Source organism: Podarcis gaigeae, assembly GCF_964106915.1.
Source record: "Podarcis gaigeae genome assembly, chromosome: 12".
Taxonomy (NCBI): domain Eukaryota; kingdom Metazoa; phylum Chordata; class Lepidosauria; order Squamata; family Lacertidae; genus Podarcis; species Podarcis gaigeae.
In genome coordinates, this window is record NC_139688.1 from 53,638,818 (window position 1) to 53,655,472 (window position 16,655).

Genomic DNA, 16,655 nt, shown 5'->3' on the forward strand with positions numbered 1-16,655 from the left:
CAGGCGGAACAACTCTGTCTTGCAGGCCCTGTGGAAAGATGTCAAGTCCTGCAGGGCCCTAGTCTCTTGTGACAGAGCATTCCACCAAGTCGGGGCCAGTACTGAAAAGGCCCTGGCCCTAGTTGAAACCAATCTAACCTCCTTGAGGCTCGGGACCTCCAAAATGTTGTCATTTGTGGACCCTTAAAGTCTTCCGCGGGGCATACCAGGAGAGGCGGCCCCATAGGTATGTGGGTCCTAGGCCGCATAGGGCTTTAGTGGTCAAAACCAGCACCATTGTAGCAGCATCATGGGATGAATCTGCAGAAATGTGGCTCCTCTGGCACCTCTGGAATAATACATGCCCACATGAGCTGCCTTCCTCCTACATGCATAGCCATTGGAAGAGTCTGGTTGCATACAAACTGCATATTCATAAGCACTGTGCATGCCTGTGGCGTTTGCCTGTTCATTTAGAAAATGTTTGAACAGGGGGGAGAGATAGGGTTAAAAATGTAGACCAATAGGAAAGCTGGGGGCGGAGCCTACCTGTGTATAAAAGGGCTTAGCCCGAGGTTTGAGTTAGTTGCTGTTGGGAGTTGTTGGTGGGCAGTTGGTTGGGAAAGGCAGTTGGAGAAGCAGTTGGCTGGCAGTTGGAAATAGAGAGACAGTTAGGGCAGTGGGTTCTTGAGTGAGGGGAGGTAGAAGAGATAGAGAGGGGAAAATAAGACTAAGAAAGTAAAGAGCAACAACGTTTGTAATGCCGGACAGGTTTGTTTGTGTCTGAAATAAAACACACTCTTCTTTATTAATTGAGAACCTGACTGAGGCTGAAGTGATTTTACTGGGGAGGACCTGGTTGGTGGCAGCGGATTAGTGGTGTACGGGTCAATAGTCCGTGAGACGACTGGGGGCTCCATACGAATGACACAATGCCCCACTCCCTTTTGGCAGTATCCCTGATTGCTTGGACAGAGCCTAGGCACAAACAGTTTGTACTTAGGTATAGGCTTTTTCCCAAGCTATGCATTGAGGGCAAGGCCCAGTCCTCCTTCCCTTATTATCTCCCTCTTTCTTCAGGCTGGCCCTCCTCCGTTCTTATCTGGTGCTAGGGACAAACAAAGGAACACCCTCTAGTGATTGCCCATGGACATACCCAAGATAATATGCTCCAACTTTAGAACAGTGGACCAACACCAGCTGATGACATGGTTCCCCAAATCTCTTTTCTGATGAGAGCAGCATTTGCATCTCATTTGGAAACCAAGGACCCAGAGTCTGGAGGAAGAATGGGGAGGCACACAATGCCAGATGCTTGAAGTCCAGTGTGAAGTTTCCACAGTCTGTGTTGATTTGGGGAGCCATGTCATCAGCTGGTGTTGGTCCACTGTGCTCCATTAAGTGCAGGGTCAACACAGCCATCTACCAACAGATTTTGGAGCACTTCATGCTTCCTTCTGCAGATGAGCTTTATGGGGATGCTGACTTCATTTTCCAGCAGGACTTTGGCACCTGCCCACACCACCAAAAGTACCAAAACCTGGTTCAATGCCCATGGGATTACTGTGCTTGATTGGCCAGCAAACTCATCTGACCTGAACCCCATAGAGAATCTATGGGGCATTGCCAAGAGACAGATGAGAGACATGAGACCGAGCAATGTAGAAGAGCTGAAGGCTGCTATTGAAGCTTCCTAGTCTTCCATAACACCTCAGCAGTGCCACAGGCTGATAGCATCCATGCCACACCGCATTGAGGCAGCGATTGATGCAAAAGGAGCCCAAACCAAGTACTGAGTACATATGCATGCTTCTACTTCTCAGAGGTCCAATATTGCTCTATTTGCAATCCTTGTTTTGCTGATTTCATTTAATATTCTAATTTTCTGAGATTGTTAATTTGGGGTTTTCATCAGCTGTATGCCTTGATCATCACAATTATAACAAATAAAGGCTTGACATATCTCGCTTTGCATGTCATGAGTCTATCTCATGTATTAGTTTCACCTATCAAGTTGAATTACTGAAATAAATGAACTTTTTCACGATACTCTAATTTTCCAAGTTTCACCTGTAAAATAAATAACATGGAACTGGAAAACCTCTCTCTCTCTCTCTCTCTCTCTCTCTCTCTCTCTCGCTTGGCTGTCATGAGTAGCAGATGCTGAAACCACCCGAAATAAAGGCTGAAATAAAACTCTCCAGTTGTCATTTCAATTCCTTTCCTTCTCACCTTTATTTTTCTAATTATAGATGTGATAGTGACAAGAACAAACAGTTGCCAGTCTGACAGCAGTGGATTTCTGGAAGATCCTTCAGAACCCTTACCTCTCCAGGTGAGTAGGGACCGAGAAGCCTAAACCTAAAAAAACTAAATCAAACTGTAATTTGGAACATAGGTGTTCTGCTGATCATGAGGTGGGCTTCCTTGTTGACATGCTAAATTCAGTTTTGGATGTCCATGCAAAATATATCACTTCTTGGTTGCAGGAATTTTCAGCGGCTATTTTCTGACTGATAAAAGTGCCTGCCTGGATGTTTTCCCTTCTATACTGAGAAGTTCTAAGGCATGAGTAGGCAAACTAAGGCCCGGGGGCCGGATCTGGCCCAATCGTCTTCTAAATCCGGCCCACGGACGGTCTGGGAATCAGCGTGTTTTTACATGAGTAGAATGTGTTCTTTTATTTAAAATGCATCTCTGGGTTATTTGTGGGGCCTGCCTGGTGTTTTTACATGAGTAGAATGTGTGCTTTTATTCAAAATGCATCTCTGGGTTATTTGTGGGGCCTGCCTGGTGTTTTTACATGAGTAGAATGTGTGCTTTTATTTAAAATGAATCTCTGGGTTATTTGTGGGGCCTGCCTGGTGTTTTTACATGAGCAGAATGTGTGCTTTTGTGCTCCGAGCCCCAAAACCCATCCCCATGGAAATAAAGACACAGTGGAGGCAGAATTTAGTTTAAAGGTTAACGGGCAAATTTTGGCCACAACTTTATTGAATACACAAATGTGACTGGTATTGGCTTAGGCATTAGTATCAAGATATAGCTGGCTCCTGCCCACCCTGCAGGAAGCCTGGAAAGGTAAACAACCAGCAGGGGGAGCTCCATCAATGTACGGTGGTACCTCGGGTTACAGACGCTTCAGGTTACAGACGCTTCAGGTTACAGACTCTGCTAACCCAGAAATAGTACCTCGGATTAAGAACTTTGCTTCAGGATGAGAACAGAACTTGTGTGGCGGCAGCGGGGCAGCAGCGGGAGGCCCCATTAGCTAAAGTGGTACCTCAGGTTAAGAACAGTTTTAGTTTAAGAATGGACCTCCAGAATGAATTAAGTTCTTAACCTTAGGTACCACTACATATTGACTGGTGCTCACCCCTGGGGTTCCCGGAGGTCCTGGCATGGTCCTAGCCCCTCTCCGGGCTTCGGACGAGATCCAGACCCCCGGATTCCTTTAACAGAATATCCTATTAACTGGAGGGGCAACTGATGGCCGCACCTCCCCTCCCCACATTCCCCTAAACCAATGCCTAACCACCAAACCTTACAAAGTTGTGACGATTGCTAAGAGGTAGGCAAAAACCAAGTGGCCAAAGCCAATCTGCCACATTGGGGGAAATTCCTACCCGGCCCCTGGTCCAAAACAGGCGATCAACCAAAGTCCAAAGCAAGGCCAGACACGACTAATGAGCGGGTGGGTGTTCGGCAGCGCGAAGCAAGAGAGGGTCCTCACGTTGTGCTGCCAAATAAATACCCCCAACCTTGCCGATTGGCTAAAGGCCAGTGGCATAATTGTGGCACTACCAGCTGGAGCAGGGCAAAGCCCCAGGCACAAACCAGTTGCGGAAGAGTTCCAGAGCCATGCACAACATGGACCCTCTGTTAGAAGGATCCACCTTATTGAAAATGCATCTCTGGGTTGTGGGGCATAGGAATTTGTTCAATTTTTTTTTCTTTCAAAATATAGTCCGGCCCACCACAAGGTCTGAGGACCCCCTGCTGAAAAAGCTTGCTGACCCTTGTTCTAAGCCTAAATTTCAGGTGTGTTGGTGGTGCCCATGCTAATCTTCCGAGTGAGATTCGTCTTCGCAGCTGCAGAAGGCATGTGCCAACTGCAACACACACAGCACAATCCTCATGTTTACTCAGAAGTCAGTCCATAAGCTCAATGGGACCCACTGCATTCCTGCAGGATCCCTCCAGCTGCATGATTCTATGATTCTACATGGACTCAGAAATAAGCCTAACTGATTTCAGTGGAGGTTACTTCCAGGCTGGAGTCCTAAACACCCTAGGACAGGGGTCTGCAACCCGCGGCTCCGGAGCCGCATGTGGCTCTTTTACACCTTTGCCGTGGCTCCAGGGCGGATACTAGCGAGGGGAGGAGGCGCATTGTGCACCCCTACACTCCCCACTGTGGCGGGCGCTGTACTGGCTGTGACGTTGCATGGGGGCGGTGCGTGCGTTAGTCATGCACCGTCCTGACGTCACCTTCCCGCCCGCTGTCAGATCGCGGCTCCGGAGATATATTTGTTTTAAATGTCTAAATGGTTTTGCGGCTCCCAGCTTTTTTTTCCTTCGGAAACGGGTCCAAGTGGCTCTTTTTGTCTTAAAGGTTGCAGACCCCTGCCCTAGGAGGTATGCCCCATTAAACACAGTGGAGCTTACTTCTGAATAAGCAGGTATGGGGTTGTGTGATTAGAAGAATAGGCCAAAGCCTTCCAGTTCCACTGGCCGTCTACTGTTTGCGAGAGGCTGGGAGTAGGGATGCGTGAATCTGTCAATTTATTTCCCATTTCCCCAATTTTAAGTTCAATTTACCAACATTCTCATATCGGGATGTGAATTTTTTAAAAAATCAACAGAATTTTAGTACGTATTTCTCTTGACAGACACACATAGTTGTTTGCAGTTTTGCCTACTATATACAGTTCCCCCAAACAATTTCCCCTAATATTCCCCTAACATTTTGTATGTTGTTTTCATATATGCATTTTTGTACACACTCCCCTCATACAATTTTGTACCTTTTCATACGCTTAAATAAAAAGAACTTGCAAAAAGCTAAAGCAAGCAATTGTGCTGAAAAAAATGGGTTGGATTCAGACTAAACAGCCGAATCCTACATATGTCTCCTCAGAAGAACACTGAGTTGAGGTGAGGATTACTCCGAAGTAAGTGGATATAGAATTGCCATCAAATTGAACTTGGCTCTCTTCTCTTCATCTGACCTTACACCAGATTCACTCCATAGTAATGTTAAAGTGATATTATTTTTCTTCCAGGGCTTGCCTCTGCCTGGTAACTTGAGACTTAGCTGCAGTTCCAAGGACTGTCAAGCATTCCTGCGACAGAGGAAAGATTCTGCTCTGACTAGCCAGGATCTTCTGCCCAGTGCTAGCGTATCGAGAGCAGATGGTAGCAATGCTATCTTCTTGCCCAGCCTCAGCAGAGAACACACTTTTCAGGGAGAGGAGATATTTTATTCCATAAATGAAGAAGATGATATGTGTGAGACTTGCAGTGGTCTGTTTGAAAGCGCAGCTGAAGAAACCTTACAGGATATGGATAAGGAGGAGTTGCAAGGACAACAGAAGAGAGAAGATAGTGGTGTACAAGGCTGCAGTTCACGACCTTGTCATACTGATAATAGCCCTTTAGATAGGAACGACCTCTCCTCCTCTAGTAAAAGGCACCAAAGTGTAAGTTCTGCTCTCACAGAGGGAAGCAGTGGCCACCAAATCAGTAAAGATACAAGAGGAAGTGAAGAATGTTTGACTGAAGGGGAGGAAACGAGAGACGGGTGTGAAGAAGGTGTTCCTGAAAGCATTGCAGAATGTGTGGAAGGAAAGTACTCTGTGAAGGGTTGTAGAAAGTTGGACTTCCTTGTTGTGGACGATGTTGCAAGTGGATGTCAGGAGACTGGTATAAATGGGGCGGTTAGATCTTTGGATATATCTGGAGCACCCAAAACTGAGCGTGACATGGTGGCTTCACAACCAGAGATCAATGCCATCTTGAGAAGCCCTCTTCATGATTCTAGCCTTTCCCTTCACTGCTTCGAAGAGGGGGACATTAGAGCCTCGGACACATTGTCAACAGGTGCAGAACTGGGAGAAGAAGGAACTGGTGCAAAAACAAATACTAGCCTTTCAAAATCTGTCACTGTTCAGATGCCTTCAAGACTTATGTCAACGATGCGGAGCTTCTCACTGGGTGAAGCTGCTGTAAAAGGTCAATATCTGGATTTCACATCCAAGGATGAGCCTCAAATTGCATCAGTACCAGGTATGCCCAAAGAGGACGAGAAGCGAGTGAGAGAAGCTTCTATTCAGACTGAAAGGAGCCACAGAAAGAAAGCAGCTCTCCCTCTGTCTCACAGTCTCCCTTCGTTTCATGGGCATGGACCTCTTGTGAAGTCTGCATCTCTGGATACAGGGCTTTATGGGAAATACAGATCTTACAGCCCGGAGCCTTTCAATGCCTGGTGTGCCCAGCATAGCGGTTCCTGCTACCCTTTGTGCTCCCATCACTGCTGTTTGCTGTGGCCTTTTCCTTTAGCTCCTTCATGCAGACATCCAGTGGCCTGCTTCTCATCTCATGTCACCATCGAACTGCAGCTTCTGAAAACTCTCAAGCTATTGCAGGACACAGCAATGAGAAATATTTCCTCGGTGAGTATATAACTCAGTGGGCTACCCAGCAAGTCTTCTGCTTGCTTCAGCCCATGAAACCTGGGTTCAAGTAAAATCTGCTATATATTTTGGAAAGTTGTTCATCTGCTTGCCATGCATTTGGACACCTGGATCATAACCAAATTTGGCAAGATGGTTCTTGAGACCAAACAGTAGGTTTTCATCTATGTTTGTGTATAATTGGGTGCCATTTTGAATCAAGATGGCAGACTGAACCTTTCAAAACTGCCTTGATTTTAATCAGTGGTTTCAAAACAGCACTGATATTTTGCTTCCATAAAATCCCTGAGCTATGTTGGGTATGAGGTTGCTATTAATCAACACAGGGGTTTTAAACAGCAGATTAGGAAGCTGTCTTACACAAGGACAGACAATATGCCTAGCTAGTCCAAGAATGTAAACTCTGACCATCTCCAAGGGAAAAACACTGATATTTCACATCACTTCCTACCTGACATTTTAACTTGAGATTCTTACCTGGCTTCACTTGCCCTTCCGATACTTCTAATGAGGGAATCTGAGTGGCAAGTCTAATCACAATGTCTGTGGCCCTATTCAGACACAGATTTTATATATACAAAATGTGGGGAGACAGAACCAGGATCTCAACCCACTTGGCCAAACCTCTGAACACCTCGGTTCTTTTCAGAGATTTGGCCGAACACTCAGAGGCTGGCAGTGGAGGCACCATGTGTGATCCTGTTCCCCTTTCTGTACATGCAACAAACACAGAATAGCCATCTGAATAGGGCCAGGGCCTCCAGGAAAAGGCATGCATAAAAGGCATGCATTCCTACATAAAGAAAGGAGACCCATTTACATGGCATTTTGCCAGTGCTGCCTGTTCCATATTTCATATAATGCTTCAAGGAGGGTCTAAATCAGGGGTCAGCAAACGTTTTCAGCAGGGGGCTGGTCCACTGTCCCTTATACCTTGTGGGGGGGCGGACTATATTTTGGGGGGGAAATATGAATGAATTCCTATGCCCCACAAATAAACCAGAGATGTGTTTTAAATAAAAGGGCACATTCTACTCATGTAAAAACAACAGGCAGGCCCCACAAATAAACCAGAGATGTGTTTTAAATATTTGGCCTACATTGATTTCTTTGTATTTGAAACACAATGTTGTAGCAGTTTCCCAGGGAGAGAGTCAGATGGGGCTGGATTTAACAGGAGAGATAGGATTTGGTCGTGAGATATGGCTAAGATTCAGGTTAAGAGAGAGGGTTTGATTGGAGTTGGGAGTTAAGGAGTGAGATAAGGAGAACTGGTTCTGAGTGGAGTTAAACACCCACACTGGGACTGAGCCTTGCAGCTTGGATAGAGAGACCAGGTTGAGGGTCTGGGGGAGGTATACAGGCAGGAGGGTCCTGGGACAGCTGAGTCTGAGCCAGGAGAGTGAGATCCTGTGGGAATTCAGGCTACCTGGGTCTCAGTCTAGCCAGGAGGGGAGAGGTCTTCTAGGTACTGAAGACTCCCAACCCAGTCACAAGGTCAGGGTTTGTTATACCATTTGGAATACCTCAGTTGTGGGAAGGTTAAGAGAGTGGGCAACTGAGGAGAAGTGCCCCTCGCTCATGAACCAAAGTATTAAGCTGCGAAGGAAGTGGTATAGTGTTGAAAATATTTAACTGTAATATCTAAGCGACAGAAACAGAGTTGAGCATTTGGCCATCAATTCTGGACACCTGAACATCTACCACCTGAAGTGTAACACCTGGTTTTTAGTACAGTAACTGAAGTTTAAGAGGAACTGTGCCTATGCAGTGGTACCTCAGGTTACATATGCTTCAGGTTACTTGCGCTTCAGGTTACAGACTCCGCTAACCCAGAAATAGTATCTTGGGTTAAGAACTTTGCTTCAGGATGAGAACAGAAATTGCGCGGCAGCAGCAGGAGGCCCCATTAGCTAAAGTGGTGCTTCAGATTAAAAACAGTTTCAGGTTAAGAACGGACCTCCGGAACAAATTAAGTACTTAACCTGAGGTACCACTGTAGTAGTGTGTTTAAGTCTGAAACATCTTAGTTAAAGTAAACAAGTTAACCTCCACCTGAAAGAACTCACTTCCTGACCCACTTTGTTTCATAAACCAATTTTGTTTAATAAAACTTTTTATTGTTTGTTTGATTATTTTCTGCCTCTCTAATCAAGTCCCTCGTACAAGTCCCCCACTAGATAAGCTGTGGTAAATTGTAGAAACTCATGTAATTGATGTACCGTGAGGTGGGTGCACTATAATTAATTGGGGGCAATTAGCGGGAGTGGATCCGCCGTATTATTAATGGGTGGTATTAATTGGGTGGATTCGCTACTGGGGCCTTAACCCCTAGTGGTTTGAATGTGAACAATAACTATCAGTGAGGAGGAAATGGGGTTCACATGCCATTTTTTTATGCCTTTTGTGACATCTCTCTTCCCCCCCCCCCCCCAATGTCACAATTTTTCTGGAATATTCCGGCACTTGCAAATGCCCACTAGATGGCAATGTTTCATTAACTCGCTCACAACTGGCTAAGCCCTTTCGAAGTGCATGGACAGTATCTGTTTTTTTCTTTCTTGTGAGGACTGATAGAAAATGTTTTCCCCTCAGGAAACCTAAATGATAATGGAGTGGCCTGATAAGGCAGCACTGCACCACTGTACTTGGAGCAAAAGAGGAAAAATAGATCAGATTAAATAGCTCTGTTGGTAAAAAGGTGCCCCTGCCCGTACGGGCCAGTCCTTTCCGACTCTAGGGTTGTGCGCCCATCTCACTTAAGAGGCTGGGGGTCAGCGCTGTCCGGAGACACTTCCGGGTCACGTGGCCAGCGTGACGGAGCTGCTCTGGCGAGCCGGCACCAGCGCAGCACATGGAAACACCGTTTACCTTCCCGCTATAAAGCGGTACCTATTTATCTACTTGCACTTAGGGGTGCTTTCGAACTGCTAGGTTGGCAGGCGCTGGGACCGAGCAACGGGAGCTCACCCCGCCGCGGGGATTCAAACCGCCGACCATACGATCAGCAAGTCCTAGGCACTGAGGTTTTACCCACAGCGCCACCCGCGTCCCCTAAGCTCTGTTGGTAGAGACTCTTAATTTCAGGGCCGTGGGTTTAACCCCCACATTGCAGGGGATTGGACTAGCCGATCCTTGTGGTCCCTTGCAACTTAATGCTTCTATGATTCTACTCCTGTTTCACACTTCATTCTATTAAATCATTATCTTATATGGCTTAAAAACAAAACCAGAAAGAGGTTACTCTGTCCATATGTTCCTAACTTTGAGATGTGATCATGCAATCTCAGGATCTTATGTTCCCTTGACCAGGGCCGGATTTAGGTTTGTTGAGGCCCTAAGCTACTGAAGGTAATGGAGCCCTTTATATGTGATATTTTAGGGAGCAGGCCAGCAGGTGGGGCCCATTCATAGCTGTCAACTTACAGATTTGAAAATAAGGGACCAGCAGCCTCAAAAATAAGGGATCAGCAGCCAAAATAAGGGATTTTAGTCAACCAGCAGCCAAACGAAGCCTCAAGTGGTGCTTCCCATAGTGCAGCAACCCGGCAAAGGGGATGCAGCAAGGAAAACCACCGTCCCCTCTCCGCTGGGAAGCGCTGAGCAAAGGCGAGTCCCCAGGCAACGCGGCCAATTTGATCAGCACAAGGCATGCAAGCTCCACCCCCCAGTCATTCTTAAACTCCTTATTGGGTGAGCAACACAGCCAAGCAACACAGTTGGAGCCTCCCTCCTCCCTGGCCGGCAGGGAGGGAGGGAGGGAGAGGAGCTGTTTCCTTTGAAACCCTGGAAATTTAAGGGACATCATCAATAAGGGACAGCAGCAGGACATGGCACTGGGATAAGGGACTGTCCTGCCAAATAAGGGACGGTTGACAGCTATGGGCCCATTATAGGAGCCTACACAACACAAAACACTGTTGCTGTATGTAGGTTTTATTTTATTTGTTTTTTATCTTATATTTTGGAAATGTACATCCAGGTGTTTTTTCCCTTTAAATTTTTTTGGGGCCCCAAGAGAGTGGGGCCCTAAGCTATAGCTTGTTTAGCTTATGCTGTACGTAAATCCACCACTGCGTTTGACACATGTACCAGAGAAGCAGTATGGTGAAAGGTGGCCTTTGGTAAAACTGGTGAATGTCTATGAAGAGACACAGATATCTGTTTAGGTTTATATAAGGTTACATGTGTATGTGTAGAAATCTGAATGTCTACCTATAACAGCTGTGGCTATATGTTGAATTTGTTATGTACTGAAGTTCTCACCCTGGGCCAGCAGGGGGATACTGTAGATAGTTTTCAGTCAGGTCCACATATGCAAATAAGGGATTGAAAGTGACCTTCAGCGATTGGATAGTTACAGAAAATGGTTACTGTTGCGTTCTAGTGGAGCTCTATATAAGCAGGCTGGCTGAACCCTTCAGTTCAGTGCTGTTCTGGCCTGTGAATAAACAAGAGCTGTTTGAAGAATCGCTGTGTCGTCTGATATGTTCACCCACAACTTAACAGAATTGTTGCCTCTTCTTGATCTTATGTTTAGTGCACAGTCCATGAAATCGAAGTCATGAGGAATTCGTGCCAGAAGTTTCGAGAACGGCTGGATGAGATTGAGCAGCACATGACGGAGCAAGAGGCTCTCTTTTCCAGTGCAATGTCAACGGAGGGGCGGTAATGTGCCTTCATTTCACACCCCAGCCCTGCATTTGTGGCACCGTCATGTGCACCACAAAAGCACACAGACACACACAATGCATCTTATTATACACAGAAGGGCTTCTCTTAAAAATGGCGCAGTACATGGTATCAAAACTTCAGAGTGCTCTCCAAACAAAACAATCATGACAATGGCATAAATTGCATGCAGGGTGGTTTTTCTCCCACCTGCCAGACATGTCATCGCATTTCCTACAGCTGTGCAACATCTGCAGTGTCTTTAGGGCGGCGTGAGGGAAATCTAACAATTACCCTTGGTGCCATGGCAAATAGGCTGTGGTTATATAATAAGCATGAATTAATGCACCAGCTTGATCTTAAAAGACTAGCAGAGAGAGAGAGAGAGAACTGAATCCCATGGTTATGAATTTAATTTACTCAGATTATCGTGTTCCAGCTTTAATTCAGTCCTATGAACAAGAGTATTGACCCACTCTGTTGCCAAGTATAGGAAATGAATTGTGTCCAGGTGTGAATGTAATTAAACTTGGACACGATTGTCTTTGTAATATCTTTTGATGATATTAAGGGAAGCAGAGGCCTCACTGAGGGTCGCCTTTCTGTCTTTTGTCTTGTCCCCCTGCCGTCTACCACAGAGAGGAAAGAAGACAGTTGCAGGTCTTGCGGCAAGCTGTTCGCCGAGAGGTCGCTGAACTGGAAGGGCAGCTGCAGGATCGGGCTCGCCAGGTTAGGGAGGGAATTCTAATGGTACGTAACCAGAGCTCTTCAGCATCTGCCCTCGCCTCCTGGACACAAATCACAGGCCTCTTTTCCTAAAGGACTTAAGAACACGTAACTCAAGAGGTCAAGCATTTTGGTCAGACAAGGGACTAGCAACCAACTAGGCCTCATGAACCCTGTTGTGTGAGGGAAATTGGGATTTGCCTGGTGTAGGAGCATCACATATAAACATGGTAGAAAGCAGGGCTTTTTTTCGGCTGGAACTCACCAGAACTCAGTTCCGGCACCTCTCAGGTGGGCGCCATTGCCATTGTAAGAGAAGGTAAAGGTAAAAAGGTAAAGGTTCAGTCAAAGGCAACTGGGGTTGTGGTGTTCATCTCGCTTTCCAGCCAAGGGAGCCAGCGTTTGTCCACAGGAAGCTTTCTGGGTCATGTGGCCAGCAGGACTAAACCGTTTCTGGTGCAACAGAACACCATGACGCGAACCAGAGTGCACAGAAACGTCATTTACCTTCCCGCCACAGTGGTGCCTATTTATCTACTTGAACTGGTGTGCTTTCGAACTGCTAGGTTGTCAGGAGCTGGCTCAGAGCAACGGGAGCTCACCCTGTTGCGGGGATTCGAACCACCGACCTTCTGATCGGCAAGCCCAAGAGGCTCAGTGGTTTAGACCACAGCGCCACCCACACCCCTATTGTAAGAGAATGAGGGAGGTGTTCATGGTGAGTTCCGGCACCTCTTTTTCTGGAAAAATAGCTCTGGTAGAAAGCAAACAACAGCTCAGCAGTTAGTAGCAGCTGGTGTGGTGGGACAGAGTCACCCCTTCTGACATGAGCAAACTGGTTCAGCCAATCTGGCATTCTAGCTGGTGCATCAGCAGGACCCTAACATCGCTTCCACCCTGCCCCAGTGACTCTGCAGTGGCAAAGGTGTAAAGTTGTTGTTGTTGTTATATTTTATTTATACCCTGCCCATCTGGCTGGGTTTCCCTAACCACTCTGGAGAAGGTGGTGACTCTGTGGTTCCAACACAACAGCTGCTACTCTGAGTAGTTCTGTTGGTTCTTTGCAGATTAGTTGCGCTGCAGAAAGCGTGCTGTGGAGACCACATATTTAAGAAACGCAAAATAACTTTTGCTAGGTTTTAAAAACAAAAAGTCCTTTTACACTAAATTACAATATCCATCCATCAGAGTACTACATGCTGCTCTTTATATTCCATACCCAACAGCTTACTTACCGCAACTTAACAGCACCTGCTATACTGCTTCACAGCTGAAAGCTAGGTCACATTATTTGCTCTGGCCTTTAAAGAAATACACATCTTGTGAAACAATAATGAACCTTAAAATTTAAAGAGACCATTCAGCAAGTTCATGGATGCTGCAAGTTATCAGGCAGTACCTGAACACCCGAAGCAATAGGGCTTAGCAGAAACAAAATCCAGGAGCTATTCTATACCAGTTGTTACACAGAAGGACTTCTGCTTTAGCTTTGAACTTATGCATTCTCCCTCCTCCTCCTCCTCCTCCTCCTCCTCCTCCATGGGTTTGGAAACTATGTAATCTATAACTTCTCATTTTCTCCAAACCAGAGAATCGTACTAACTATGGTTAGTCTAAACAAACCCGCTTCAAAAACCATGGTTTGTAGTACACTTCCTTTGAAACAGACCATAGTTACTGTTAATTCCTATAGACAAATAACCCTGAGGCTCATTCATGTAGCGCTAAACCATGGACTCAGCTAGACTGGCAAAGAAAAAGTGATTTATATGTGTTGTATATGCGATATATCATTGTGCCACCAAGATGGTGATGTGGAGCCCCATTTTTCTCTACCTGTTTTCCCTGTTTAAATTTACAATGCTTTAAACTGAAACGCTTCTTTGATGTGTCTGGATCCAGTCCTTGTTTAACTAGGGTTGCCATATTCCAGACAAAAGAGTTGTTGACCTTTTTTCAGAGGGTGGGGAAATCTAAAAAAAGAAAATATTTTTTTCAGCTAGAAGAAAATAGGGGGTTTTTTTGGCTAGTTTTAAGAAAATCAGCAAAAATAGCCCCACTTACAACATGGGTTGCCATTCACCCAGGTTTTCCTAGACATTTAAAGCGGACATTAAACATTCTGCCAGGACACCATTTTGGGGATCAAAATCCTGGCAAAGGCCAGGATTTTCCGGACGTATGGCAGCCCTAGTTTAACGTTATATCTGAACTTTGTCGTTGTTGTTTACTAATGAGTGGTCCACCTCTCTCTCTTTTAAATCAATATATCTCTGTGTAGCACACATCTCTGTTTCCTTTGCAGCAGCTGAATCAGCTATTAGGCGAACAGTCCAACCTGTGCTCAGAACTTGGAATTCCCGATCGGACGGAAGAAAGAGAGCCTAAAAACGGGCACGCTCGCAGTACTATTCCAGATGCTGCTGACGATTTCTTCTCCAGAGCTGGGTATTCCAATAATCTCCACCACAGGCCTCCGAGTAGGAGTGCAACAGTCCCCTCAAGCCCCTCCAGCTCTTTAGTCAGACAAACGGAGCTGAAGGCATCAACTGCTCTCGCAAGCGGCAAGGCCAATTCTGCGTCGGACTCCAAGGAACTTCACACCAGTAAAAAAGAAGTCAAAAGTCAAAAGATAGACTTCAAGGCCTTCATACAGAATGTAAGAATCAAGTTGCATTCTGGTTCCTACCAGGGGTGGAACCTCTATTCTCCAGGGTGGGCAGAGGAAGCACTCAAGTCATAGCTGTCTACTTTTCCCTTTTCTTGCGAGGAATCCTATTCGGAATAAGGGAATTTCCCTTAAAAAAGGGGAATGTTGACAGCTATGACTGAAGTTCCTTGTCGAGTGGGAACCATCTTGAATGGTGCTGCACAGCTTTCAGTGTATAGGCTACATTTTTGTGGTTGGTTCACTCTTAACTCTTCTTATTTCTCTCGTTTTCTCCATCAGCTGAAGAAATCTTTCCGAAATTCTTTCAGCAACGACGCAGCAGAAGGAAAAGACTGAGGCGGGGCAATTCCCCCTGACCTGCTACCCCGCAATGTTTTCTTGCAAGAGGATCTTTCGAACCACCTCACAGGATTGGAGAGGATTTCCCATAAATGTTCACAATGCTTTTTTTGTGAGAGAGCATATCAAATAGAGATGTTTACTGGGGGAAGTCCTGGAGGACCAGTGTCGAGAGGCGAGTGCCGAAGAAGTCGCTGTTAGAAATTTATTGAAGGCAATATCTAGATGGCTGTTTTGCTACTGAAGATTTTGTGGTCTTTAATAAGGCCCGTCTAGTCCAGCGTCCTGTTCCCACATTGCCCAACCAGGTGCCTTAACCCTCTTTCTTCTAGGACCAGTGCCAGGAACAAAGGGAACCTGGATAGTTAGCCATTTTGTGTTTCCTCCAATAAGGAAGGCTATCTCTGAACATTTGATTTCCAGCTACGAAGCACCACCTATTGGTAGGGATTTAAAATAGCAGAGACAAGAACTCTTCTCACAGCTATGACACCAGAAATCTTCTTCTTAATGAGGGCTGTATTTCTCCAGTATATGCTTGGAATATTAATTTTTGTTTTACTCCAGGAATGTGTTTTGTGGGTTCTTCAGGAAAAAAAAGTCTAGATTTGGCCTTTTTTTAGTTTAACATTTTGAAAGTTTCCTGGCCTAATAATCAAACCCAGTAAAAAAAGACAGAAAAAGAGATACATGACCCTGCCTAAATCTCTGTGTGCTTTAATTTGGAACTAATATATATTCTGCTTTTTCAAAATATTTTTTTCCAGGCATCTTTATTGAAAGTTTAAAAGTACATAATTATATGTGCACTAAACATGGTGAGATTGTATAAATCTTTCGCCTTTTATTTTCTCAAAATCTTGAGACTCCCTTTCTGCTTCCTATGGACTAATCCTCTCTTTTAGAAAAAATTGAAATCAAATGTGTCGGCCTTTGTTTGCAGTTTCCCAATATCTTATATAGTGGAATCTCGGTTTTCAAACGTAATCCATTCCGGAAGACCATTTGACTTCCGAAACGTTTGAAAACCGAAAACTCAGTAAGGAAGCCTCAAAACGGAAAAATTAATACAGAGAACTCAATACAGAAGCCGCCTCGGAAGTTTGACTTCTGAGGCGTGTTCGAAAGTGGAAGCTTTTACTTCTGGGTTTCTGGCGTTCAAGTTCCGAAACGTTTGTCAACAGAGTCGTTTGGAAACCTAGGTATGTTGAACTACATAGCTAGGGATGAACACAAGAATAAAATCTGCCTTGGGCTGGTTTCTCACTGGATATCCTACCTGACAAATCCAGATATGTCTTTGAAAAGCTGCACATATTTTTATTTTTTTGACATAAATTTTAGGAAGAAAAATCAATAGAGGGGGAACACTTGCAAGATGGTCTGAGTGCTTCTGAGGCAGCCTGGGGGCTGCCTGTCTGCCTTCTGTTGCTGTTTTTAAAAAGTCATTTTGTCTGCCTAAGAGTGACTAGCTAGTGGGCAGAGAGCTTTCTGCCACACATGTTGAAATCAATGTAGCAATGCCCCCTGGGAGCGACGAGTCTTTGATATGCTGCTGCCCTCACAGGGAATTT

The 16,655-nt window shown here is 45.4% G+C and overlaps 1 protein-coding gene across 1 annotated transcript in view; it reads left to right on the plus strand.

Moving 5' to 3' along the window:
* ITPRID1 (ITPR interacting domain containing 1) overlaps window positions 1-15,837 on the plus strand; it is a 68,468-nt gene extending 52,631 nt beyond the window's left edge. Inside the window, exons 10-15 of the mRNA XM_083706440.1 lie at window positions 2,232-2,314; window positions 5,265-6,653; window positions 11,215-11,342; window positions 11,984-12,095; window positions 14,377-14,730; window positions 15,022-15,837. Coding sequence (XP_083562566.1) covers window positions 2,232-2,314; window positions 5,265-6,653; window positions 11,215-11,342; window positions 11,984-12,095; window positions 14,377-14,730; window positions 15,022-15,078 — 2,123 coding nt within the window. The 3' untranslated portion in view covers window positions 15,079-15,837. The remainder of the gene's footprint in view (window positions 1-2,231; window positions 2,315-5,264; window positions 6,654-11,214; window positions 11,343-11,983; window positions 12,096-14,376; window positions 14,731-15,021) is intronic.
* Window positions 15,838-16,655: the final 818 nt, after the last annotated feature.